The sequence below is a fragment of the Xyrauchen texanus genome, chromosome 44 (assembly GCF_025860055.1).
Source record: "Xyrauchen texanus isolate HMW12.3.18 chromosome 44, RBS_HiC_50CHRs, whole genome shotgun sequence".
Classification (NCBI taxonomy): Eukaryota; Metazoa; Chordata; class Actinopteri; order Cypriniformes; family Catostomidae; genus Xyrauchen; species Xyrauchen texanus.
In genome coordinates, this window is record NC_068319.1 from 16,153,388 (window position 1) to 16,179,853 (window position 26,466).

Sequence of the window (26,466 nt, forward strand, 5' to 3'; positions counted from 1 at the left end):
AATCTCTGAGTTTTTTTAAGCGTTTCACTAAAACTGCTTTATATAAACTACAGCCCACTGCTGCCTGAAATGTAGGCTGTGTCTCAAAACCTGGTTATTCTGCTTACATAGACTGCGTTTTTGGCGCCGGCGCATGCAACATTTTTAGGAAGCATGGGCTCGTGCAGCGATTTTGGCCATCATATAGGGGGATTTGCTCACCTGAAACGCGCTAAAGAACTAATTTGGCCACGTGGAACGCACTTTCTATGCCCAAAACATGCTGTTTAGGTAGGGAGCTTACCAGTTTTTGAAGCACAATTTGTCTTCAGTTGAGACGAGCGCGCTGCGCACTAGTCTGCCAATGGTAATGTGATCAACCATTTCTGAAATACTAGGGCACAGTGGGCAATGCGGTCTTCTCTTTACTCAGTACTTCCATTTCAGCAAGTCAGGTTTGCAAACTCGAAAAATATCGAGAATAAAAAGTCTAAATAAAGAGTAAAAAAAAAATAACACATGTGAGGACTACATGTTTGTCCTCACAATTTTGCAAGCTCATTAAGAAGACTTTATTTCACCAACTGATAAGGAGCATCATTTGACCAAATAATGCCATAATTTAAATCTTGAAATGTCAAAAATATGTAGTAATTAGGGTGTAGTAATCACAGTTTGCTTAACAATAGAAGTCTAGGAGTCCAAGGAGGACCTCAAGTGCTGTAAGTGAATAATACATTTGTGGATGTCTGATTCATTAGATCAGCTATCGAATAAATATTATTTTGTTTAGCAACACAGATGATCTGTTTAGTAATCACAGTAATCTTTATATATTAACTGTTTGTTAAGTCTATTGAGGAGAATAATGATTTAACAGTATGTTTCTAACACAAGAGAAAGACCCCCCAAAAAAAAAAAACATTTTTCAATTTGCATCTGGACTTTAAAGGATTCAGATCTCTTTATTGTTCAATTTAGTAGTAAGACATCAGTCCACTTTTCATTCACACAGTTCTTTTTTCAACATATTTTATAGTATTATAAACAAATACTAATAATGAAAATAATAATAATAATAATAAGTTGTTATTAATATTATTATTGTTATCGACATTTGATTTTAAATACAAATGCAATATTAAATCGTGCTGTTTTCAAACTCTCACACTTTTATTTTGACATTCTAAACTCTCCAGGAAGTCCTGTATGTGTTTGTTTGTAGGCAAGTTCACAGTAGTTTAATTAGCTTCTTACTGTGATAAGAGTAAGCTAAAAATGCACCTCCGGTCTTGTTCTAAATGCATATTATAAGTGAACCAAACTATTGAGCATCTACATCTGAGATGCTGTTCTTGAGTAGTGCTCAAATATTGCGCAGTGCGTGAAGGCTAAAAATAGCTGTGAGCGTATCATCAGCCTGTGCATGAGTTTGTGTCAACAGATCAGCACCAGTCACTGGTGGCGCTTACTATATATTTCTTATTAAACAGCCTTTTGTGATTCACAGAGCTGTCACACGTCTTCAAATGGCTTTGTAGAAAATGCATGAGTCATATGAACTGCTTTAATGGTGATTTTATATAATTTTTGGAGCTTGACAGTAACGAACATGATTAATACACAGTATCAGATTTGGATCGGGCTCGTCGGACCGATAACCGATCCGTCTAAAAGCTTCAGAATCGGAGCTGATACCGATCCAGGTATAGGATCAGTGCATACCGAGTTTATTGTGGTTGGTTATACAGTACATTGATCTTTAAGTCATCATAATCATGAGCCAATTTTGACAAACATTCATCTCATATCCAGAGGGCACTTTTCAGCAATTACAAAAAATTGTCGGGATTGAACCTTGTTGGCAATTCTAATGTACATTTATGTCAGCTTACAAGATGGTATTTCCAGAGCTCATTTATGAGGTAAGGGGAAGTATTAGACCCTCATTGCAACCTCAGACCTGCACATCATCAAGATTTGCAAATGAGATGGCAGATAAACACAGTTCTGTGGAGGACAAAACATGCAAAAATAATAAATAAAAACATAAATAAATGTAATAATAAGAAAATAAATAAAGGAATAAATGTCTTGATAAAACAAATATAATTCGTTTTTAATTAAAGTTATTCCTGAATTAATTTTTGTATGACTTTTTTCCTTTATTTATTATTTTCTCTTTTTATTTTTATTCTTTAAAACTTTTTTTATTCTTTCATTTGTTTTAGTTTTTTATTATTATTTATTTATGCATTCATTTATTTTTACATTTATTTATTCCAACATGTATTCATTTCTATATTTAAATATTAACACATTGATTTATTTTGTATTTATTCTTACATTTCTGTCTCTTGTATGATAATTATGTGGGCGGGTCCTGTTTACCATTGGCTTATTGTAGATTGAAGCGTGTGCTCGATTACACTTTTGATGTGACGTTAGGTCATAGCCATATCGCTTGTAAACTAAAGCTATTTGTGGTGCTAAAAACATAAGAGCTTAAGTCAGTCCAAGATTTATTGGTTATAACTACAATCACAAAATAAATGGGGAGCTGTTTCTTCAACAAATCCACAAAATGAGCAAGTTTCTTAAGTGATATGATTTAAACTTATGCTTTTCTTTTTTTTCTGTGTATATAACTTCATATTTTGATGTCCGCAAATCCATACTATTGATTTCTGTTGTTATGATTGTTCATTTTAAAAGATACAACCATGCTTCATTTCCCTGATCGTTTATGTATGTATGTATATATAAGTTCTGCAATAAAAAAAATACAATACAAAAACTATAGCTGACGCTTCACATATATCTAGAGAGTTGCGCAACTTGCGAATGAAGTTGATAACCATGCATCAAATGAGTATGTTTCATTTAGAGTAGAGGTGCTTATTGATGTTTTAGGAGAGCTGTATGCCGGTATGAATGTCGAAGCACATCCTGGATTGTTAAACACTGCAAAACGTTTCCTGCATATTCAAAATCTGTGCGAGTCAGAGGGTGCTAAGGTGGGACGTCCATCTGCTTCCGATAAGAACTATTGAGCTCTTAACCAATGATGCACTGGAGCTACGCAAGGACCGCCTCCCTCATTTCCATGTTGCACACAGAAAAGTAAAAATAAATACGTGTATAAATAAATAAATATGGGAATATATAAATATGGAAATAAATATATGTGGGAATAAATAAATATAAAAAATAAATTAACACATAAATACAAAAAAAAAAAGCAAAATAAATAATTAAAAGTTAAAAAAAATTAAAATAAAGTTAAAAATAAATATAGAAAATAATACAGGAATAAAGTCATAAAATAATACATTCAGAAATAAATGTAATTAAAAACTAATTATACTTGTTTTATCAAGACATGTATTCCTTTATTTTCTTTTAATTATTACATGTATTTATTTATTTATTTAGGCCTATTATTTATGCAGGTTTGGGCCTCCATAGAGTTCAGTACTGTTTAAAGTTCACAATGCCCATATAATCTAATTTTAAAGGTATAGTTCACACCAAAATGAAAATTGTGTCACCATTTACTACCTTGTGTTTTCCAAACCCGTATGACTTTCTCTCGTACATGGAATACAAAAGGAGATGTTAGGAAATGTGTGTGGCAGCGGGGGCGTGGTCAAGCGCCCGTCCGGGAGAGAAAAGCGGTAAGGGCGCTCACACCTGAGCTAAATTATTTCTAACACCTGTCTCTAATTGCAGTAGCTTCAGGAGAGCGGCATAAAAAGCAGCAGCAACAGAGCCCAGGGGAGAGCCCGACACAAAGGCCAAGAAGCTATTGTGTTATATTAGTGTGTGAATTAGTGTGTGAGAATTAAAAACAACCTTACCTGAACCCTGTTGCTATTTCCGTCCCTTCCTCACTGGAAACTTGTTACACTGGTGCCGAAACCCGGGAATTTGCAGGAACAGTGGTCCAAAGCTATGGAACAGAGTCGCCCCATAGTCGCATCCTCCAGTCCCTCGCTACGCTCCATCAGGGCCACCAACAGTCTCTGCTTGAGCTCCGACAGGACCAGGATCGTCGGTTCTTTGAGATCATGCGGGCTCAAGCAGAGGACCGGCTTGCCATCCGGAGCCTCCTCAGCCAGGAGGCTGCTCCAGACGCAGCCGCGACCCCGGACACCCGCGCCACACTGCCCCCACCCGCGCTTCCTCACTGGAAACTTGTTACACTGGTGCCGAAACCCGGGAATTTGCAGGAACAGTGGTCCAAAGCTATGGAACAGAGTCGCCCCATAGTCGCATCCTCCAGTCCCTCGCTACGCTCCATCAGGGCCACCAACAGTCTCTGCTTGAGCTCCGACAGGACCAGGATCGTCGGTTCTTTGAGATCATGCGGGCTCAAGCAGAGGACCGGCTTGCCATCCGGAGCCTCCTCAGCCAGGAGGCTGCTCCAGACGCAGCCGCGACCCCGGACACCCGCGCCACACTGCCCCCACCCGCGCTACAGAAGATGGGGCCGGCAGATGATCCAGAGGCGTTCCTGGACATCTTTGAGCGCACGGCGGAAATTTGGGCTTGACTACGCCCCCGCTGCCACAATGTGTTAACCTCAGTCACTGTTAACTTTCATTGTATGGATAAAAGATGCAATTAAAGTGAATGATGATAACTGAGGCTAACATTCTGCCCAACATCTCCTTTTGTGTTCCATGAAAGAAAGAAAGTCATACATGGATGCATTTCCCAAAAGCATTGTTAGCCAACTGTGGTCGCAAGTTCCATCGTTACCAAAATAGTTCAATGATTTGGTTTTCCCGAAACCATAGTTTCAATGAACAAGTGATTTGAATTACAGCTCTCCACCTGTAGTTAGAAGCATAGTTCATTGTTAGTTTGCTATGTGACATAATGACTTTGCCAGAATGCAATTAAATAATTGACCCTGTTTACATGCACTTAAGAAAACTGTTAATTCCAAGGTTTTTGAAGAAAGTAGCATTCTGAAACATTTAATCGAAAACGGCATTTTCCTTATGCCATTTAAATTATTAAGAAAAAGCGGTTTAACACCAGGTTTCTCCCAGAGAACATGATTTATGTGGCCACATAAACACATCAGCGGCAATCTGATGGGTGTTTGAAGAGTGTGCATGTGCGTGAACAGACCTAATAACTAACGTGATAGGATGTAGCCTACCAACAAGACAACACAGCGGAAAAGATTAAAGGGCACCTATTATGGAATTTTGAAAATTACCTTTCATGTAGTGTGTAACAGATTTAAGTGAACAAAAACATCCTGCAAAGTTTTATATATGAAAGTTCACCGTAAAAAAAGTTATTGTCTCTCAAAAGTAGGAGTGGACTCTGAGTCAATGTAATGAATCGATTTTCCAACGAGTCATTTTCCTTTTTGTTGTGACGTCAAGACAAAAAATTATCAAATTGTCTGCGCCCACTCAGGGAAAACTTGAAAACATCATGTCGACATCAAGATGCTGTGTTCTGAAGTGCATATCAAAAGCGACCTATTTTTCACTGCCCAGGGACGAGCATGTGAAGAATCAGTGGCTAGAGTTTATATTTACAACTATACCACACAAGTATAGCCCGAACCTTGTGCTGTGTTCGCGTCATTTTAATGACGATTGCTTTATGAACATGAATGCTTTCAAGTGTGGATTTGCAAGCCGGTTGATACTGAAGGAGGGTTCAGTACCAAGTTTATTTGGATCAGCTTCCTCCTCCGAATCACAATCTGTAATTATTATTAATAATTGTTGCTTTTATGCGTTTTTTAGCATGCTTAATAAGTATTTGTGTGTGTTGTGTAAGTTACGCTCTGCGCAGCTTCTAGGTCTCCAATGTCAATTTTTTTTAAATATGTGAAATGTTTGTCGATGTTATTGGAGTTGTCATAAAGAATAGAGCAATAACTTGTAGTAATGCAGTGCTTTACCAATATGTTTATGCGTTGGGCTAACGCAAACAATAACTGATTGGGTGTTTACCACCGAACTTTGGGCTATGATCGCTGACTCAAATTCCTTCTCTGATTTTGATTTTTTTTACTACAAAGCGGTGATGGGCGTTCCGTTTCCGACAATCTCTGCACAGAGTATACCAATCACAACTGACTGGGTCATCTGACCAATCACCGCAGATTAGCGTCACGCAAAGGAGGGGTTTGGAAAAACGAGTCGTTGAACGAATCATTTGGGAGTCGGTGAGCAAATCAGGTAAACATAAATGCATATTATAAGACAACAAAAGTGTTTTTTGTCATTGCATGCATGTAAAACTGTTGTTGGGGACTCCCAAAACAATATTAGGAACATTTTAAATGCCATAATAGGTGCCCTTTAAACATTTATTGGAATACAGTGGGAGAAGGGAAAATCAGCCACACACACTATAAACTATACCAATTTATACACAACAGTTGAAAATTTGTACTACTGTTTTTGTACGGTCCATATGTGTTCAAGTACACTGGGGGAATCCCAGAGTTAAAGTAAGAGGGAAACCCCACTATCACAGTGGGAAACAAACATAGCAACAACTCTGGAATATCTGTAAATATATGTAAATAAGGCGAAGCAACACAGAATAAAATAGCAAAGTCTTCCTCGGATGCCATGTTTGTTATTTATGCAAGTGTCACGCAGAAATAACATTGCTGTGGAGAATTCTGTTTACTGACCGAGCCACATGCATATGGGAGTAAAGAGAAAGCTGGAAAACTCAGTGCATGTTATGCATATGCTGATTTTGAGTCTTTAAGCTGATTTTTGGCAATAAACGGTTTTCTGGTGTCCATGTAAACAAGCTCATTGTCATCAGGTTGAAGTAACTTGCAGACATTCTGGTGTTATCTGTAATGATAACAATATATTTTCTTATGCTTAGTTTTGGACAAATATGAATCATACATTGATTGCATAAATCTACAGTATATCATTGTTTCTATTGTGTGCTCTTGGCTGGTGATGGCCATTAAGATCATGTCCCATTAGAAGTGAGTTTTATTGAGCATTTGAGGTTTTCGCTGTGGCCTTCAACAAAATGCACAAATCTAATAACCTAATAACTAGAGAGTCCTCAGAGTGAATAGAAAACCAAGTTAATGAAGGCTGAGTGTCATGCTAATGGGATGTTGGGTGTGTAGATGACGGTTTACAATACTTAGGGCCATTTCCTCTGTAATGCATGATTCCTACCCTCATTAGCCAACATCCTTTCATCTGTCTGTACTGGGCCTCTGTTTGTCTCTTTTCTCTCTCTTTTTCCATTGCTTTCCAACCCCAGTTGTCTTGCATGAAGGCATAGCAGCAATGTCACAGCTCTACTTTCGCAGAACAGACCACTTCTCATACAGGGACCGAATTCCGCTGCGCATTGTTCGAGCCGAGTCTGAGCTGTCACCACTGGAGAAGGCCTACCTGTGTGCTGTGGAGAAGGGAGACTATGCCAGCATCAAGCAGTCTCTGATAGAAGCTGAGATATACTTCAAAATCAACATCAACTGCATAGACCCTTTAGGACGGACGGCTCTGCTTATTGCCATTGAGAATGAGAACCTGGAAATCATTGAGCTGCTGCTCAGTTTTAACGTGTATGTGGGGGATGCTCTCTTACATGCCATCAGAAAGGAGGTTGTGGGAGCCGTGGAGCTGCTTTTAAACCATAAAAAGCCCAGCAGGGGCATGCAGGTAAGACAGCGATCTCTGATAACACATTTACATTAGAGTTTAGAGTTTAGGGTTTACAAACTTGGCAAACATTGGCAAAGGATGTCTTGTGTGACGTTTATTTCAATCACTTTTGGCTATTTATAATATCTTAAATATACTAAAGCTTTTGATTTATTCTACTTTTAGAAAGGAACAGTATACATTTTAGAGTTACAATTTCAGTAAATTTCATTTCATGCAAATTAATCTCTATTGATGTTCATAACAACAAATAATTTTTCCTCCACTTGAAGTCAAACACTTCATTTGGGTTTTGGAAGGTGTTGTAGTGTTTTGTCTGCCATCTAGTGGGAGGCCATTAGGCCCATTTTACCCAATCATCTAAAATCATGCAACCTTATTTACTAACATATTCAATTTTCAAAACTGTAAAAAAAATAAAATACTCTGTGTTTGTGTTTGTGTGTGTGGACATGTACATGTGTGCACAAACCTAGTTTGACAGTCAAAAGTCAAAAGAAAATTTGGAAAAGATGCAGTACCCATTGGAGCTGGTGGGAGCTAGAGAACAGTATGGGGCTAGGGGCTAAAGTCGAGAAAATATGGAATATTTTTAGGGCAAATTTTATTTATAGATGTACAAAAAACTATTTATAGCTGCATAACAGTCTGAAGGTGAAGGTGAAAGGGACTGTTTCTTCCCATACAGATTAAAAATTACCTCTTATGGAAGAAAGACATTTTTTTAATTGTTATTTTTCTTTAACAATTATATACAAAAGCTAATAAACTATATTTGTTTCATTATTTAATTCTTTATTTTGTATGGTCTTGACAAAGTCTATGTTTGGTTCCAGTATGAAAAACTATGCTGTATTTAACATATTCTTGTTAAATACAGCAGTACCTGTTTACACTTTCACCCCGTTTCCACCTGGTATTATGATGTGTCTCGGGTGATCCATCGCTGTTTACACTTGGTCGCTTAAATGTTAAATGCTTAAAAACTCTTGTTTTAGTGCAACAGTTGATTAACATGTGAGGGGTGGTGCTTCACTGCTGCCGGGATGCATACAGGACGGATTAGCGTTTTTCACCTAAAATGCGATGTGGTTTCATGCGTTTTTGACATCATTTGTATGTGGTTATTGTGATCGGATCACCCAAAACACAAATCTTAATACCAGGTGTAAATGGGGTCTTAGATAAAGATACACATTTTCTGTACACTTTTTGTAATTAATTAAATAATTAAAAGTTAATTAAAACATTAAACATTAAAATATATGAATAATATTTAATATAGTTACCAAGTTATTAAGAAAATAATTATATTTGAAAAAAAGAAAACATGGAAGAGTTTAAAATAGCACACTTGAACTACTCTTTTCTCCATTCGACTCGCTTACTCCTGCAGGAATTCCCAGTTCCCCGGTAATCCCTTCTTTTGTTAAGTGACTGTAAATGTGCTGATTATGTGCAGTCAGTTTTAGACTGCTTCAAACTGTTTGATTTCCAGACTATGGCACAATAGATTAACATACTAATCCTTTCAAAAGGAGAACTTTCCCACCAGACTTAAATTGTTAATTAAAAGTTTTGAAAAAATTGCTGTTTAACAGAGGACTGTGCAGTGCCTGATATATCATGAAAACGGCTTGCTGGGTGGGAAATGATCTTTTTTGCTCATGTGTCACAGTGGCTGGTGAATGCCCAATTTTACCTTCCACTTTTACCCAGCCGATTTCATTTTTCTGATTCAAATAAATGGATATGGGACTATACTTAACATGAAATTGAACAAAAGGAGCAAAATAAAGTTGTTTTTACGCACCACTATACATCCAAACCAACAACCAACCAATCAGACACGCATATCAACGACTTTCCCTTTGTTCTTCAAGAAATATTGCTTGTGTTATTGCTTTTGGAAACCATAATTTCTTGTCGAAAGTCAATTCCAAGACATTTTACAGATTACAGGCAGACATGGCTGGCAGACAAGCAACATTTCCTGTATTTAGTATTATAAAAGGGAAAGAAATTTGATTTGATTGGGTATAATGTTTATTGTCCAAAATGCCTGAAAATGGGACTTAATAAAAGTGCACCCATTTAGTCTGAAGCCCCTGCTACAGATAAAGTGCTATGATGCTGACCCCACATGGTAAACTAATCATCATTCCACCATATCTCACTGAAAAACAAGGTGGATTTGTTATTGGTTGGGAAAAAGTAAATGGCAGAATTAAGTGATTAAGAATTTTCAACTGCCAAAGACAGCATTTTAAAACAGAATGACTGAATCATGCATTGAGCAAATTTAAAAGACAGATTCTCAATGAAAAAACACATAGCGCTGTTTTGCCTTCTGCTGATGAACTACTTCAGAGTGCATCAGTCAAATTATTGTGTGAATTGTGTGAATTCCAGACTGTTCTTTGTAGATTGATGGTTAACAAACCCTCATTGAAATAACATCTCAGCAAGACATCTAAACAATACACTCAGATCAGAAACATGATAATACAGTAAGTAGTTCATGGCTTGTTCAATGTGGTGATCAAACCAGGTCTGTATGATTTCACATTTCTCTTTTTTTTTTCAAGGTTCCTCCAATTCTGTTGGACAAACAGTTCTCAGATTTCACTCCTGACATAACACCCATAATATTGGCCGCACACACCAACAACTATGAGATCATCAAGATGCTGGTGCAGAAAGGTGTATCCATGCCCCAACCCCATCAGGTGCGTTGCAACTGCATGGAATGTGTGTCCAGCTCAGATGTTGACAGTCTGCGACATTCCCGATCCCGTCTCAACATCTACCGGGCCCTGGCCAGTCCCTCACTCATCGCACTCTCCAGCGAGGACCCCTTTCTGACTGCCTTCCAGCTCAGCTGGGAGCTGCAGGAGCTAAGCAAAGTGGAGAATGAATTTAAGTCAGAGTACGAGGAACTTTCTCAACTGTGTAAGCAGTTCGCCAAAGATCTACTTGACCAAACGCGCAGCTCCAGAGAGCTTGAGTTGATTCTGAACTACAGGGATGATTTGAATCTTCTTGAGGATGAAGGGAATAATGATCTTGCAAGGCTGAAACTGGCTATCAAGTTCCATCAGAAAGAGGTGAGTGGAGTGGGCGACTGGTAGGTCATTAGCAGTAGTACATTTGAAATTATTTCAACAGAAACAACACTCCAGTATATTACATTGATGACTTATTGCAAATGCAGGTGTTTAGCAGCTTGTTTCAACAGTCACAAACTGTATTTGGACTGTTGCCTTGTTGATTTATACAATGTGTATAATACATTTCAGGTGGTTTTGTGTTTCAAATCTATTTATTGGATTGGGTTTCGTAAAACAGAGTTAGATTTTTTTACCCCCAAAATGTAAGTTGTGTGTGTGCTTTTTTTATTTGGTCTGGGGAGATGCCGCTTATATGCAGCAGCTTATGGATCAATGTTGCCCCCTGCAGTACACATTAAACATTACTAGCTAGTTTGATAGGTTGTCTTCATATCTCTTCCTATTGCAAAGGAGGTGTATGTGTGAGTACAAACTAAACTATACTTTGTGGACAATGTTGTCATTTGGAAAAACGGTAGGGTTAGCCTATAGCAATTATAATTAGCTTTAAACAAATGGTATGTCCCAATTTAGATGTGTGTGTGTCTGTGTGTGCGCGTGCATATGTGTTTGTGCATAAACTTTCACACCCTTTATAATTAATAAATTATTTGAACGAATGGAATGATTTGGTAGTACATAATGTATCTACTGATGAGGTTAGTGTTAGAGGTAAAAGTTCTTAATTTATTGTCAAAAATATGTTTTAACACATACAAGTAGAACCTCCAAGTTTTTACTGTGCCATTTACTTTGTGTTTTGTGTGTGTGTGTGTGTGTGTGTGTGTGTGTGTGTGTGTGTGTGTGTGTGTGTGTGTGTGTGTGTGTGTGTGTGTGTGTGTGTGTGAGCGTGTATTTATCACTTTGTGGGGACCAAATGTCCCCATAAGGATAGTAAAACCCGAACTTTTTGACCTTGTGGGGACATTTTGTTGGTCCCCATGAGGAAAACAGCTTATAAATCATACTAAATTATGTTTTTTGAAAATGTAAAAATGCAGAAAGTTTTCTGTGAGGGTTAGGTTTAGGGGTAGGGTTAGGTTTAGGGAATAGAATATAAAGTTTGTACAGTATAAAAACCATTATGTCTATGGAAAGTCCCCATAAAACATGGAAACACAACATATGTGTGTGTGTGTGTGTGTGTGTGTGTGTGTGTGTGTGTGTGTGTGTGTGTGTGTGTGTGTGTGTGTGTGTGAGCGTGTATTTATCACTTTGTGGGGACCAAATGTCCCCATAAGGATAGTAAAACCCGAAATTTTTGACCTTGTGGGGACATTTTGTCGGTCCCCATGAGGAAAACAGCTTATAAATCATACTAATTTATGTTTTTTGAAAATGTAAAAATGCAGAAAGTTTTCTGTGAGGTTTAGGTTTAGGGGTAGGGTTAGGTTTAGGGGATAGAATATAAAGTTTGTACAGTATAAAAACCATTATGTCTATGGAAAGTCCCCATAAAACATGGAAACACAACATGTGTGTGTGTGTGTGTGTGTGTGTGTGTGTGTGTGTGTGTGTGTGTGTGTGTGTGTGTGTGTGTGTGTGTGTGTGTGTGTGTGTGAATGTGCTTTCTTAAACATAATGAAGCCACGACTACATGCCAGGCTGAATAATAAAGATTCAACACCATGAAAAATACTGTTTCATTCTGACTTTAATGATTCAGATTACAAAAAGAAGGCCAGTAAATTAATAGTCTCCTTTTTATATATTTCATTTTAAATATATTTATTTTACAAATATCCATATCTGGTTTTTGGAGAACTTATTAGACTTTCTTAATTTAGGCTAAATTACACTTTAACTCTCCTGTTGCGGTCAGAATCTACATACATCTTTTGCATTCGCAAGTCAATTTCGACCTGGAAAACATTCATAACCTGATGGTTTTCAACTAAAACTATATCGTAAGTCATTAATAAGTCTGTAACTTGTTTGTAAAAATATGTTTTTTTTTGCATGTTATCTCAAATAAAAAAAGTTCTTAACTAAAATGCTATTTTTTGTTGAAATAATAAAATGTAGACATTCTTTGACATTTCAAAACTACTGCAATGTGGTAATTACTAGTCATTTTAATTAATTTCATATTACACATAACAACAGCTCAATACAACTTCATGGTCAAAAGTTATGAAACAACATATTCTTTTTCAACTAAACATCATCAAAACAACTGTACAACTCAAGTTTACAACATTAATACTTCTTTACTTTGTTTTTAAGCAAAATCTATTCTATTTACTTGCATGAACCACCAAGCTGGTTCGGCATCAGATGGCTGCAGAGTAAAATGTGGACAATTTCCTCTTCCAAGTCCTATTTAGACTGATGTGTGCTTGAACTTTTGCTCTCACCCCAATATTTGTTATGTTTGTTACATCTGTCATGTCTGTATTGTTCAGGAATGTGTGTATGTCTGTGTGTGTGTCTGTATGTGTGTGTGTGCATGTTTGTAAACAATATACAGTCCCAGTGAGAGACAAAAAGTGTTTGACAGAGTATGGGTAATGTAAGTAAAGTGTTATAAGAAAATATCTAATTCATAGATGTACATCATGTGTAAAGCCACAATTGATGCTTTGGTCAAAATTGTCACATGAACACAGATGTAACTTTTTTTTTTTTTTTAAATCAGAATTTTTTTTGATAGTACTGACAAAGTCACACAGATTGGCTCCTGTACTAAAAACTATGTGGTATTAAAAAAGTAATATCTACCTATCCTCAATAGGAGTGTTAACTTAATGAGAAATTAATGAAAACATCAACTACAGATGGCTATTGTAAATAGCCCCATTAGATCTCATTACATGAATGCATGTTTAATTCACACATGAGTCAGTGTTTGGCATGTTACATTTCATGTGCAAGTCAGATGGTTTCAGAAAAGCTGCAGAAAGCTCTTTTCCATTTTCCATTCATCATCCTAAAATGATTTAAACCAGATATGATGAAAACCAGACATAACTGCCTAAGATAAAAGAACTGTGTGTTAATGTAAGCCTATTTTGCCTTTGTATTTGCTCTTTTGAACTGCCACTAGTTTCATATTATGGTATAGCTCCATTGTTTGCGCTCTCCAGCATAGTGTTTTATGCTACTGCTGTAAACTACGAAAGATTTCTATGAAAGCTTTGGTGCACATTCCAGTGAGAAGAAGTCCAGCAGATCATTCAATTATCACTGGGCTTAAAGAAGTGCAGTCGGGGTTTTAGCAACTCCACACATTATTTATACTGTATGTTTTAATGTCTTGATTGTTTAAAATGAATTACGTTTATCTGTTTTTTATTACTCCTGTGTAAAACTCTTTGAATGTGTTCAATATTAAATGTCCATGTCGGTTTCTCAGGATACAGTTAAACTGACAGCAATTTCTTTGGTTAGTTTGTAGCACAGCCAAACTGTCAGCAGTTGCTCGCCTCTCGCTGGTATGACGAGTTCCCAGGCTGGAGACGTCGCCACTGGGCCAGCAAGTTCACCACCTGCATGTTCATTGGCGTCCTCTTCCCTCTCTTCTCCCTGTTCTACCTTATCGCGCCCAAGAGCCACTTCGGCCTCTTCATCCGAAAACCATTCATAAAGTTTATATGCCACACTGCATCTTACCTGACCTTCCTTTTGCTCCTGCTGTTGGCCTCCCAACACGTGGTCCCAGTTAATGCTATGCAGCAGGGCCCAGCGCCCACCACTGTGGAATGGATAATCCTACCCTGGGTTTTAGGTAGTGTGCTTTGAGCTGCTTTGACAGAGAAAATATCTGTTTGATCTGTTAAATCTGATTGTGATTGGTTTTACATAAATTATCTTTGAATATCTTTGCTTTTCAGGCTTTGTATGGGCTGAGATCAAACAGATGTGGGATGGTGGATTTCAAGATTACATTCATGACTGGTGGAATCTCATGGACTTTGTCATGAATTCCCTGTATCTGGCCACTATCTCACTGAAGATTGTAGCCCACATTAAGGTAACAAATGTCATTCCTAATATGCAATACTGCATTTAAATAAAATGTCAAATTTCCTATAGATATAGAATAAACCTCATAGATATAGAGTAGTATTGAGTCAGGTGTGACCCACCTTTAAATCAGAGTTTTGTGCTAATCAGCCACAACCCCACAGGACAAGACATTTTGTTGATTGCTTAGTGTCTATCCACGATTTTCCTGGACAATGAAATTACCCATTATGCTAAGCATGCTTCCAACGAGGATGGTAAAGACTTCCGTTTTTTTAGCTTGTTCCCTTTACCAAGCACTAAAACATAAATAACAGTCAGAACAGTCTGTGTTTATTATTTTCTCACTGAAAGCTGTGAATGACCTGCACTGCATGGTGCTATTATCATCAATCCCTCCCGGTGTATGGCTTCTTGCAGGTGAAGAGATTTTTCTTACAGACAGACAACTGTAGCCGAGGTGGTAGGGGGAAGCAATGGAGACATTTTCTAAGAAAGCTGCTACTAATTCTGAGACTGTGGGAATGAACGATTGTCACGTGGCATGTGTTAGCTTCTCATTAAATTAAAAGAATGAAGCATAGCGATGTCAGTTTCTAAGACATTCAATCTGAGACTGATTATCGAGACAATTAAAGGCATCTGACTGTAAGTTTTTCATAGAAATTGGCTCATAAAATCGGGACTCTCCCAGTTTTTTCGGGACGCCTGATCACCCCAACAATCAAACACATTCCCAGGGTAAAGTTAATCATTAGACACTAGGCTCTTGCTCTCTCTGTATCTGCACACACGCTGTGTGTGGGTGTGAGAAAGAGAGCCATATAGCGCACAGTGACAGAGGAGCTATGTAAAGATGGTTATAATGAAAACTAAAGTGCTAGGTTTCATTGAGGAGGGGAACATTTAGGGGATCTAATGCACCATCTTTTATATCTGTCATCTGTTATTAAGTTAAATGCAACCTCTGCATATTAAACCTTTGCCAACTTGAAATGTTTGGGCACTAGTAGCTTTTTAGGCTTCTTGTCATAACATTAATTTCTTAGTAGTTTTTAAAGGTTTCTGTAGCTGTTTTGACATCCTCTAACAACACAAAATCCTCCAGAGGCTCCGGTGTTTGCCATCACTAGTAACATGGTCTAGCTGATAAAAAAGTGGAAGTGGAAGTGTGTATCATCCTGCAGGAAGTCTCTCTTCATAATGGAACCACCTGTGGAGAAGTGAGGAAAAAGGTGTATAGAGCACAAAAATCTGGTGTAAAAATCCTATTTTTAATTTTTTTTAATAGGGTAATTGATTACTAACATTAACATATAAACCTTTAGGATAGACCTACCATGAGGTCTGATGTTGTATACAAAATGTTAAATAGTATACAATATTGGTTATTTCAACTTAAAAAAAAAAAAAAATGTTTAATTGCAGAATTCGTGGTGAAGAACCACACTACAAATGATCCACCAATCAGAGAATTGCGGCAAACAAATCATAGCAAAAGAGCCACACCGACCACCCACTTTCATATGGCACTACAAATGATGCAATAGAGTCGGTCTCCCTAATCTGTCATACCACTTACCTATTTGTAAAAATTTCAACATTTTGCAATATATTTTAAATATATTAATTCTATATGTAAAGCAGGTTAAGGGAAAGGAGGAGGCGAGAACCAGCTTGGCAATATAAATAATAGTTTAATGAAAAACTGAACCAAAAACACACAAACATAAACACAGAGCAGCTGCATATCCTTCTCATACTCTCTCGAACCGTCGTCACCGGACGCCTTTACCCCTCGCGCGCCCCCCATCAGGCCGATTGGGGACCGGGCGTGCGTTGTTCCACCAGTGCGTATTTCCTCCTCAGCTCTACACTTTACTTATAATCAACAACTTTAAATCAGTAGTTTGATGTTTTCCCATCGTTTTTAATTAGACTGTGTCATTTGCAATGCTTTATTGCATTCATTCATTGAATTCAGTCATTGAAGACGTTACGTACATAGTCTTGTAACATTTTGTCTTTTTGTCCCGTGTTTGAATATGGTTTTGCTTCAAATCAAAGTTTCTAATGTGATTCACATCAGAGCTGGTTGGATAGGTTCATTGCTGATAACTCTATTATGAAGAAACTTCTGAAATCCCTATGGGAAAATTAATGGGAAAAATACTTCCCGAACCAAGACAGCTGAAATAGTGGGAGGGGACTGTTGCGCTCTATTTCTGCAACGCTGTGCTGTGAAACTCCACCCCCATTGAAATCCCATTCCACATAACTGTATATTTATACATCAAATATATTCTGATTGGCTGAGATCTGCATTGTGTAGTATTTACATTTTCAGCGTGGGGACACCAATATTTTATCGCTGGAAATGTATCATGTTAAACCTTGTTTTGCTAATCTAGGCGTATTCTATGCTAATAAAACCAGAAGAGAACATGACCAAAGATGACAAACTAAATTCTCAACACCTGTCTTTCTGCAGTATGAAGACTGCAAAGATCGGAAGGACTGGGAGAAATTGCACCCCACCCTGGTTGGCGAGGCCTTGTTTGCCATTGCAAACATCTTTAGCTCCCTACGACTAATTTCACTCTTCACAGCCAATTCCCACCTCGGCCCCCTACAGATCTCTCTTGGCCGAATGCTGCTGGACATCCTCAAATTTCTCTTCATTTACTGCCTGGTGCTGCTCGCCTTTGCAAATGGACTCAATCAACTATATTTCTATTATGAATCTGATGGCAAATTTGATTCCCACAATGTCACATGCAAGGGCATTCGATGCACAGAGCAGAACAATGCCTTCACCACGTGAGGAGATGTAGTTTTCTCAAATCTATAAATTAACATCCATTTGCTTGCTTCTCAGAGGTTGCCAAAATAGTGATATTATGTTTTGTATGTTTCTTTTTATTCAGTATGTTTGAGACACTACAGTCATTGTTCTGGTCCATATTTGGTCTCATTTCCCTGTACGTGACAAACGTCGGCCCCGATCATCAGTTCACCGAGTTTGTTGGAGCCACAATGTTTGGTACCTACAACATAATCTCTCTTGTGGTTCTTCTCAACATGCTTATTGCTATGATGAACAACTCCTACCAACATATTGCGGTAAGTGGCACAAATTATTGTTTATTTGTTACAAATAAAAGTTTAAAAATGCAAACATTCCATGTTGTTTCTCAAATAAAGGACTGTATGACTGGAATGTGTATCTGTCTTTCAGTTTTTGCTATGTACTGTATATTCAACTTGTCTTTTCTGTGGTTGCTCCACAGGATCATGCTGACATTGAGTGGAAGTTTGCCAGAACTAAACTTTGGATGAGCTACTTTGAGGAGGGCGGAACACTGCCTCCTCCCTTCAACATCATTCCAAGCCCAAAATCGGTGTGGTACCTCATTGGATGGATCAAGAGCCACTGCTTTAATGTTCAAATCAGAAAAAGAACAGAAACATTTGGATCACTTGGGGTAATACTATTTTTTATTTTTTTATTTTTTTTTATAAATAATTAATATCAAATGGATAGTTCTCCTAAAAATAATTATTCTGTTACCTTTTACTCAGCCTTATGTTGTTCTAAACATGTATGTTTTTTCATGCTTCCATGAAACACAAAAGAAGTTATTAAGCACAATGTCCAGGCTGATGGTGTTCCCTTTACAAAAGGCTTCACCACGATGTTGCTCTGCTAAGCGCTACGTGGGGAACAGCTTTAGCTGTGAGCCGAGCTGAATAAATGTGTGGAACACGTCAATGAACATTGACCGGAATTTATAGCCTCGGCTGATGTAATCATTAGATGCACCTGAGGCCAGGCTATAAATGGATACGTCACCAGGTGTCGTCAGAAACTCTTTTTTCAGAGCGATTCTGTTTCTGTGTGTTTCACACACCCTGTCAAAACTTTCTTTCCTCTGTTAGGAGATAGATTCAGTTAGGCAGTGTGCAGTGAACGTTGTTCTATTTTCTCTTCTGTTTAGAAAATATTATATATATATATATATATATATATATATATATATATATATATATATATATATATATATATATTTCAAAAAAAAAAAAAAGAAATAAAAAAAAAAAAAGAAAGAGAGAATGACTGAAAGCAAGCGGTGCGTGTTCCCTCTTCTTGCTCTATAGCTGAAGACGGCACACATCAGTTTTTGCTGTTTGTTTGGGGGTAGAGCACGCTGCTCTCGCGTTGCAGCAGGGCGTGCTCGCCTCGCTTGCTTCCGGAGTCAGCACTCACGAAAAGATCGTTCGTGGGGCTCGTGCATGGATTTGGCTGAGGAGCAAGAGACGGGTTGATCCCTTTCTCACTCTCTCCCCAAACCCAGCTGGTCCTTCACATGATCTCGGCGCGTTCCGACGCTTCTTCGGATCATGAGGTGGATCGCTATTCTCTTCCGCCTCGAAGCTTTCCGTCCGCGATAAAAAATCTCACGGAGGAATTGCTCGATGTTGTTACTCGTGCTGTTGCCAGATTGGACTGGCCACGGGAAAAAGAGACCCCCAAACGCTCCAATTAGGGGATAGATTTTATCTTCCAGTCTAAGAAAGGGAACGCCTCATGGGTCCCTTCCCTTTCTTTGATAACCTCCTTGAAGAGCTTTTTCGCTCATGGAGAACCCCTAAAAAAAATAAATAAAAATAAATAAATAAATAAAAAATATATAAAAAATATATATATATTTTCTTCCCGTGTTCACATACCCTCGACGTCATTATATTCGACTATCGTGGGTGCTGAGGCACGGGGTATTCAGTGATGCCGCCGGTCGAAGAGACGCTATGGGCTATCTCTCGCCGGGCTCGACGTCGTCACTTAAGAAGCCCTCTCTCCCTCAAAGCCTTATAGGACAACCTCCACTTTAGTGGGAAGGGCTTATCAAGCAGCAGGTCAGGCTGGTGCTGCTCTGCACACTATGCTGTTTTTCAGGCATACCAGGCTGACCTCCTGGACGACCTGAGTGTGGGTTCTGCGCTTGACGAGCAAGCCTCAGACCCACCTCGGTCCTGACTGAAGGGAGGCTCAAAAGCAAAGCGTGGCGAGTCGTGCTTCTCCTCCCAGGGATTGGGGACAGTCTCGCCACCCTTGCCAGCCCTCAGGACTATAAATTCTAGTAAGAGAAGACCCTGACGGTCTTGCGCCTAGATTAGGGGTAGCTCCCTCGGGACGGGCGCGTGCTTCACTTCACCCCTCCCGGTACCCCCTCGAAGCCCCTCCATTCCCGCCACCTCTTGGTGTTTCGGGTTGCAGAGGCTTCCGTCAAAATTGGGTGTTTTCGCTGTTCCTGCATTTTATTCAGGACGCGAAACACCGACAACCCTCAACAGGAAGTGTTAAAATATAATACCCATCTCAGAGATCCTGGCAGCGTGGAAACTTCTGTCGGATATATCCTTTTCTGTGGGTCTTATAAGGGCGGCAGGATTTAATTCTCTCGCCGCTTTTCCGTGTTTCAACGGCGTGTTCTCACTACCGTAAACCGGATTTCTTTTTTTGTAAAAAAAAAAAAAAACTCTCAATCTCCTAGTTAAAGGGGCCATGGTATGTGTTCCCCTTCCAGAGAGAGAGTTAGGTTATTACACTAAATACTTCCCGTTTCCCATGGAGGGTGAGGGGGTGGCGTCTGGCTTAGATCTTAAGACTGAAATACCCGTGGGTGTTCAAGTCCAAGATGATGCCTGTCAAGACGGTCGTGTCTCAAGCCCTACAACTCGTTTGGCTGGTCACCATCGATCTTATGACGCACTTCTATACTTCATTTAGAAGTTCTGCCACAACATGGAAAGTTCCTGAGGTTCACTTCCGGGGGCGAAGTCTTCCAGGGTCAGGTTCTTTCACCCAGCCTAGCCCTTTTTACCCGCACATTCACAATGCATGATGTAGCGCTGGCTCCTTGCGACTCCGGGGCATCTGCATTCTGAATTACGTAGACGACTGGCTGATCCTAGCGCAGTTCCAGGAACTGGCAGTTCAGCACAGGGACATCGTCTTAGCTCATCTGTTTCTCTGGGGTTGAGGCTCAACGCCAAGAAAAGCGTCCTCTCTCCCACTCAGAACACTGTCTATCGGGGCATCGTATGGAGTTCAATCACTATGCAGGCACAACTGTCTCCCGCTAGGATTGAGTCCATTCAGATCACCCTGAGCAAAGTCAGGCTAAATAGGGTTACGCGCTTCAGGCTTCGTTCCCTTTCTATGTAGTTCAGACCCCGGTTTTCTGCCTTGGGTCCCACTCTAGGTGTGTCTTGTTGTCGCAGACTGCTAACGACAGACGCCTCCCTGACGGGCGGGGTAGCGGCCTTAAGTGGTCGTCCAGCTTAAGGGGATAGGAGGGTCGTCAGCTCGGTTGTCTCAGTCACTGTCTCGGGTTGATGGCTGTATTTCTGGCCCTGAAATACCTCCTCCTGAGGCTGCCATGTCTTGGTGCGGGTGGACAATACAGCGGTAGCCTCTTACATAAATCATCAAGGAGACCCACGTTCTTGTCAGCTGTATTTCTGACACGTCGGATTCTACTTTGGGCCCAGGGCAAGCTCCTGTCACTCAGGGCAATTTATATCCCTGGACGCCTAAATGTGGGAGCAGATTTGCTGTCCAGACAGAACATACCGAGGGGCGAGTGGAAACTCCACCCCGGGGTAGTACAACAAATTTGGGAGAGATTTTACAGAGCAGAAGTGGACCTCTTCACCTCTCAAGAGACTGCGCAATGTCCCCTCTACTTCTCTCTGAGTCACCCAGCCCCCCTGGGTCTGGACGCGATGGCACATACATGGCCCAGAATGTGTCGGTATGCTTTTCCCCCGGTTTCTCTGCTCCCGGGAGTCTTAGCCAGAGTTCGCCAGCAAGGGTCTTGCCTCTTACTGATAGCGCCTCACTGGCCGAACAGGATTTGGTTCTCAGAAATTATATCTCTCCTCGATGGCTCGCCTTGGGCGATTCCGGACAGAAGGGACCTTCTGTCTCAGGCACAGGGGACGATATTTCATCCCCGGCCCGAATTGTGAAACCTTTCATGTCTGGCCCCTAAGGGTACCAAATGAAGTTGACGGGGTTTTCTCTTGAGATTATCGAGACCATTTCAAGTGCTAGGGCTCCCTCCACTTGGAACTGATCTGGGTAGATTTTACAGGGCAGAAGAGGACCTCTTCGCCTCAGTTGATAGCGCAATGTCTCCTCTACTTCTCCCCGAGTCGCCCAGTCCCCCCCTCCCCCTCCCCCTTGGGAGGGGCTGAACGTAGTAACGCAAATGCACCTGCATGCGTTTCCTTCTACTAAAGTTCTTATTACAGAACCAGCTAACTGCCAGTTTTTTCAGTTCTGGATTTTCTGTAGAAAGAACTGTCAGCGGGCACTTGCTTCGCCACTGCCAGGTTCTATGTGGCCACTGCGGTTGCCACGGCTTGGTGGGCGGGGTGCCCTCAAAGAGGCATCCTCATTATTGCCCGGGCCTATGAGGCGTGCGGTCAAGCTTCGCCAGTAGGTTTCAGGGCGCACTCTACCAGAGGGCTCTCCTCCTCTAAAACCTTGGCTAGAGGTCTCCCTCTGCAGCAAGTTTGTGATGCGGCAGGTTGTCCTCTCCGCACACATTCATTGGATTTTTATAGTTTGGATGTTTTGCCACTCCGGGCTCTTATGCCCTTGAGTCGACATCTCAAGCTCATGTCTGGACAAGTTTGTGATGCGGCAGGCTGGTCCTCTCCGCTCGCATTCATCAGTTTTTATGACAAGTTTGTGTTGCGATAGGGTTCTCTTCGCACACATTCATCGAACTTTATGGGTTAGATGCTTTGCTACTCCGGGCTCTTATGCCCTTGAGTCGACTTCTCAGCCCATGCCTAAACAAGTTTGTGATGCGGCAGGTTGTCCTCTCCGCACACATTCATTGGACTTTTTTAGTTTGGATGTTCTGCACTCCGGGCTCTTATGCCCTTGAGTCGACATCTCAGCTCATGCCTGAACAAGTTTGTGATGCGGCAGGCTGGTCCTCTCCGCACACATTCATCAAAATTGAATGGTTTAGATGTTTATGCTACTCCGGGCTCTTATGCCCTTGAGTCGACATCTCAAGCTCATGTCTGAGACCTCTCGCGTTTTTGTGAGTACACTGCACAACCGTAGGGGTCCGGACAGCCCCAAGTGCGGCGGCGTGGGTATTGCGTTCTCCGTAGCGCTTAGCAGCGCAACATCGTAGTGAAGCCTTTTGTAAAGGGAACGTCTCGGGTTACATGTGTAACCCTTGTTCCCTGAAAAAGGCGGAACGAGATGTTGCGCTGCTTTGCCGCACTGGGGCGTCCCAGGACTGCTCTTCAAAAAGAAGTATCTGACGACACCTGGTGAAGTATCCATTTATAGCCTGGCCTCAGGTGCATCTAATGATTACATCAGCCAAGGCTATAAATTCCGGTCAATGTTCATTGACGTGTTCCACACATTTATTCAGCTCGGGTCACAGCTAAAGCTGTTCCCCCCGTAGCGCTTAGCAGCGCAACATCTCGTTCCGCCTTTTTCAGGGAACAAGGGTTACACATGTAACCCCAGACGATTTATACCAAGTTCCAAAATTGCCAAAAAAAAACAACAACAACATCATCAAACAAATTAGTATTCTTTACAGTATGCTATATTCCTAGTCTTCTAAAGTAAATAAATGAACAATTTATATTGTTGTTTATTTGACAAAAAACATAATGTGCTGAAAAAAAATGTGGATGTTCTTTTTCTCTCTCTCTTTCTGTGACAAAAATGATGGGAGCTGCTGGGCGTTTCATTACCTTTTAATATACCAAACAAGGTGTTTTGAAAATTCAATACAATAGAGCTATTCCATTTTGTTCTTTTTTTAGATGCGAGCAGCTGAAAACCTTCGTTCAAATCGTCAGTATCAGGTAATGGTGTCTCTTTCAAAGTAACTGATCATTAAATCTGTCTACAAAGTGCACTTTGCATCAGATCAACAGTCACCATTCCTTTTGATTTCACACTCTGTATTAATCTCTAAAAGAGAGGACACTTTTACTCCTCTAAAAGGATTTATGGGCTGGTTTATTCCATAATTTGATGGCAATTTTTCAGATCATTAATCGAATAAATCTTGAATTTATCTCATTTTTTAGGAGGTGCTCAGAAACTTGGTTAAGCGGTATGTGGCTGCAATGATCAGGGACGCTAAGAAAGATGAGGGGCTAACAGAGGATAACTTTAAGGTATTTAAGGCTCCCTGCTTAAATAGTGGTTTTGCTTAGTACCCCTAGATCTGCATACATTTAATTAAAGTAAAATTATCAATAGCGAGAGGTAATGACTGGCCTGCCAACATTACCTTTTTATCCAAATAGTAGTTTATCCAAAAGTGAAGTGATAACAACAACTTGTGAAGCACGAATGGTTTGTTCCTGCTACAAAGGAGTGGTGGTGGTGTAGTGGTCTAAAGCACATAACTGGTAATCTGGTAATCAGAAGGATGCTGGTTCGAGCCCCACAGCCACCACCATTGTGTCCTTGAGCAAGGCACTTAACTCCAGGTTGCTCCTGGGTGATTGTCCCTGTAATAAGTGCACTGTAAGTCACTTTGTATAAAAGCCAAATGCATAAATGTAAATGTAAGTATGTTGTTGACTAGCACAGTTTCATAACATGCTTTAATAGTGTTTTAAGTGGCCATTCAGCTCATAACTAAAACATGCGATTATTACGAAGGATTACAACAAGCGATAGATTGACAACCCACATGCATGTGTGAGACTTCAAATAAATAAAATACAATCCTCTCTCTCAACCCCTGCCCTGTAGTTTCCCATGTACACTTAACTGGAGTAATATTATCAGTAATCAGAGGTAGCGACTAATACTATTTAGTCAGGTTGATCAACAATACGTTGTACTAAATAGTAATTCAATTTAGTCTCTAAAGTCTGGGTACACTTAAAGGGATAGTTCACCCAAAAAAGAAAATTCTCTCATCATTTACTCACCCTCATGTGTTTGACTTTCTTTCTTCTGCAGAACACAAACAAAGATTTTTAGAAGAATATCTCAATTAGAATATCTAAATGCAAGTGAATGGTGACCAGACCTTTGAAGCTCACATGAATCACATAAAGGCCACATAAAAGTAATCCATACGACTCCAGTAGTTAAATCCATATCTTCAGAAGTGATATGAGATGTTCTTCCAAAAAGCTTTGTTTGTGTTCAGCAGAAGAAAGAAAGTCATACCCATCTGGGATGGCATAAAGGTGATTAAATGATGAGAGAATGTTTTATTTTTGGGTGAACTATCCCTTTAACTAAAGACAAATATTTAGTCAGAAAGCTAAGGTCCCAGCTGACGTGCTCCATCAAATGTTGGGCCTTTAGTATGTACTAACTCTGATCGCTGATTTGTTGTAACATGGCTTAATATAATCTACTAGGCCTGTTTAACTAAGCAATGTGTGAATATTTTGTTGATAGGAACTAAAGCAGGACATCTCAAGCTTCCGTTATGAGGTCATGGGAATGGTGAAAGGTACCAAACTTGGCATGCCAAACTCAAAAGTGAGGACAGGAGCTTCGAACCTGGCATATCCTGACAATTCACTAAAGTGCAATCCTGCTCCTGATGGAAGTCAACTAAAGGGCAAAAAGAGACTGCAGAGTGTCACCACATCTATCATCCAAGAGGGCGGAACCAAAGCCAATCTCTGGAAGGCGGGCCTAGCTGATGGTTCTGTCCCATACAGGACTGTTGGCTCTGGACTGAGCCATCAAATAAACTGCAAAGGGACCAACAACCCAGGCGAGATTTACTCAGTGTCCGAAGAAGCAGGTGAGTCTGAAACTGAAGAACAGAATAATGGTGAACATGGAGAAAACCTAAATTGTAGGGCAACTAAGAACAAAATTAATGAAACTGATGAGAGAAAGGATAAAGTCACTAAGACTATGGAAAAGGACAATGATGGACTCTTACACATGCGGTATATATTTGATGAAGTAATTGATGAAGCAAACAATGGATAGGAAGGATGCAGATTATAGTATATAAACGCTAGATGATGCAAAATATTGTAATTCTGAATAGAAGCGATGGCGTTAAGCAGTAACATATTCCTTGGATAACAAACAACCTTTGAGGTTTGCTGTTCATAGATGAAGGAAATGGATTTAATCAAGGCCACCACCTGGTTAACCACAGAATCCTGAAGTCTCACTCCATCATAGAAGCAGCTGTGGTGAATATCAAGTGCAGGGCCTATATTATCTGATTAAGTGCAGTACTGGAGTCTCAGGGATGATCTCCTTTAGGAGTATATGGGGTCCAACGTTGTCATTTACAGTAATTTACACTATACCAAGTGTGTAAACTAACTAATTTATCGTTGCTCTGCTCCTTTCTGCTGAATCACATGGGTCCGCAATTGCTGGCCCCTTACTATTCTACCACTTTTATTCTTGCCTTACTCTGTTCAAGTTAGCATTTTATGCCATCTGCATTTACCGTAAGAGATGTCATTACTGTCATGCAACCTAATATCTTTAATAAAGGTTACTATGCAAGTTTTTAAACTTGTTATCATGTTTCGCATAGTGCATGAGGCAGTTGTATAATGATAGAATGAAGATGGTCTTTTTTTTTTTTTTTAAGATTACAGTTTTTAACCTCAATTAATAAATGCTCTCCCATAAAGGAATATGGTTATATCAACAC

At 39.8% G+C, this 26,466-nt stretch overlaps 1 protein-coding gene across 1 annotated transcript; it reads left to right on the forward strand.

Annotated features, from left to right (window-relative positions):
• The first annotated feature begins 7,286 nt into the window (after window positions 1–7,286).
• LOC127636376 (short transient receptor potential channel 4-like) lies at window positions 7,287–25,778 on the forward strand. Its single transcript, XM_052116825.1, has 10 exons — window positions 7,287–7,667; window positions 10,259–10,777; window positions 14,171–14,507; window positions 14,614–14,753; window positions 17,238–17,566; window positions 17,674–17,869; window positions 18,037–18,231; window positions 23,621–23,662; window positions 23,891–23,980; window positions 25,230–25,778. The coding sequence occupies exons 1-10, from the start codon at window positions 7,290–7,292 to the stop codon at window positions 25,776–25,778; spliced, it is 2,775 nt and encodes a 924-aa protein (XP_051972785.1). The 5' UTR covers window positions 7,287–7,289.
• The last annotated feature ends 688 nt before the right edge of the window (window positions 25,779–26,466 follow it).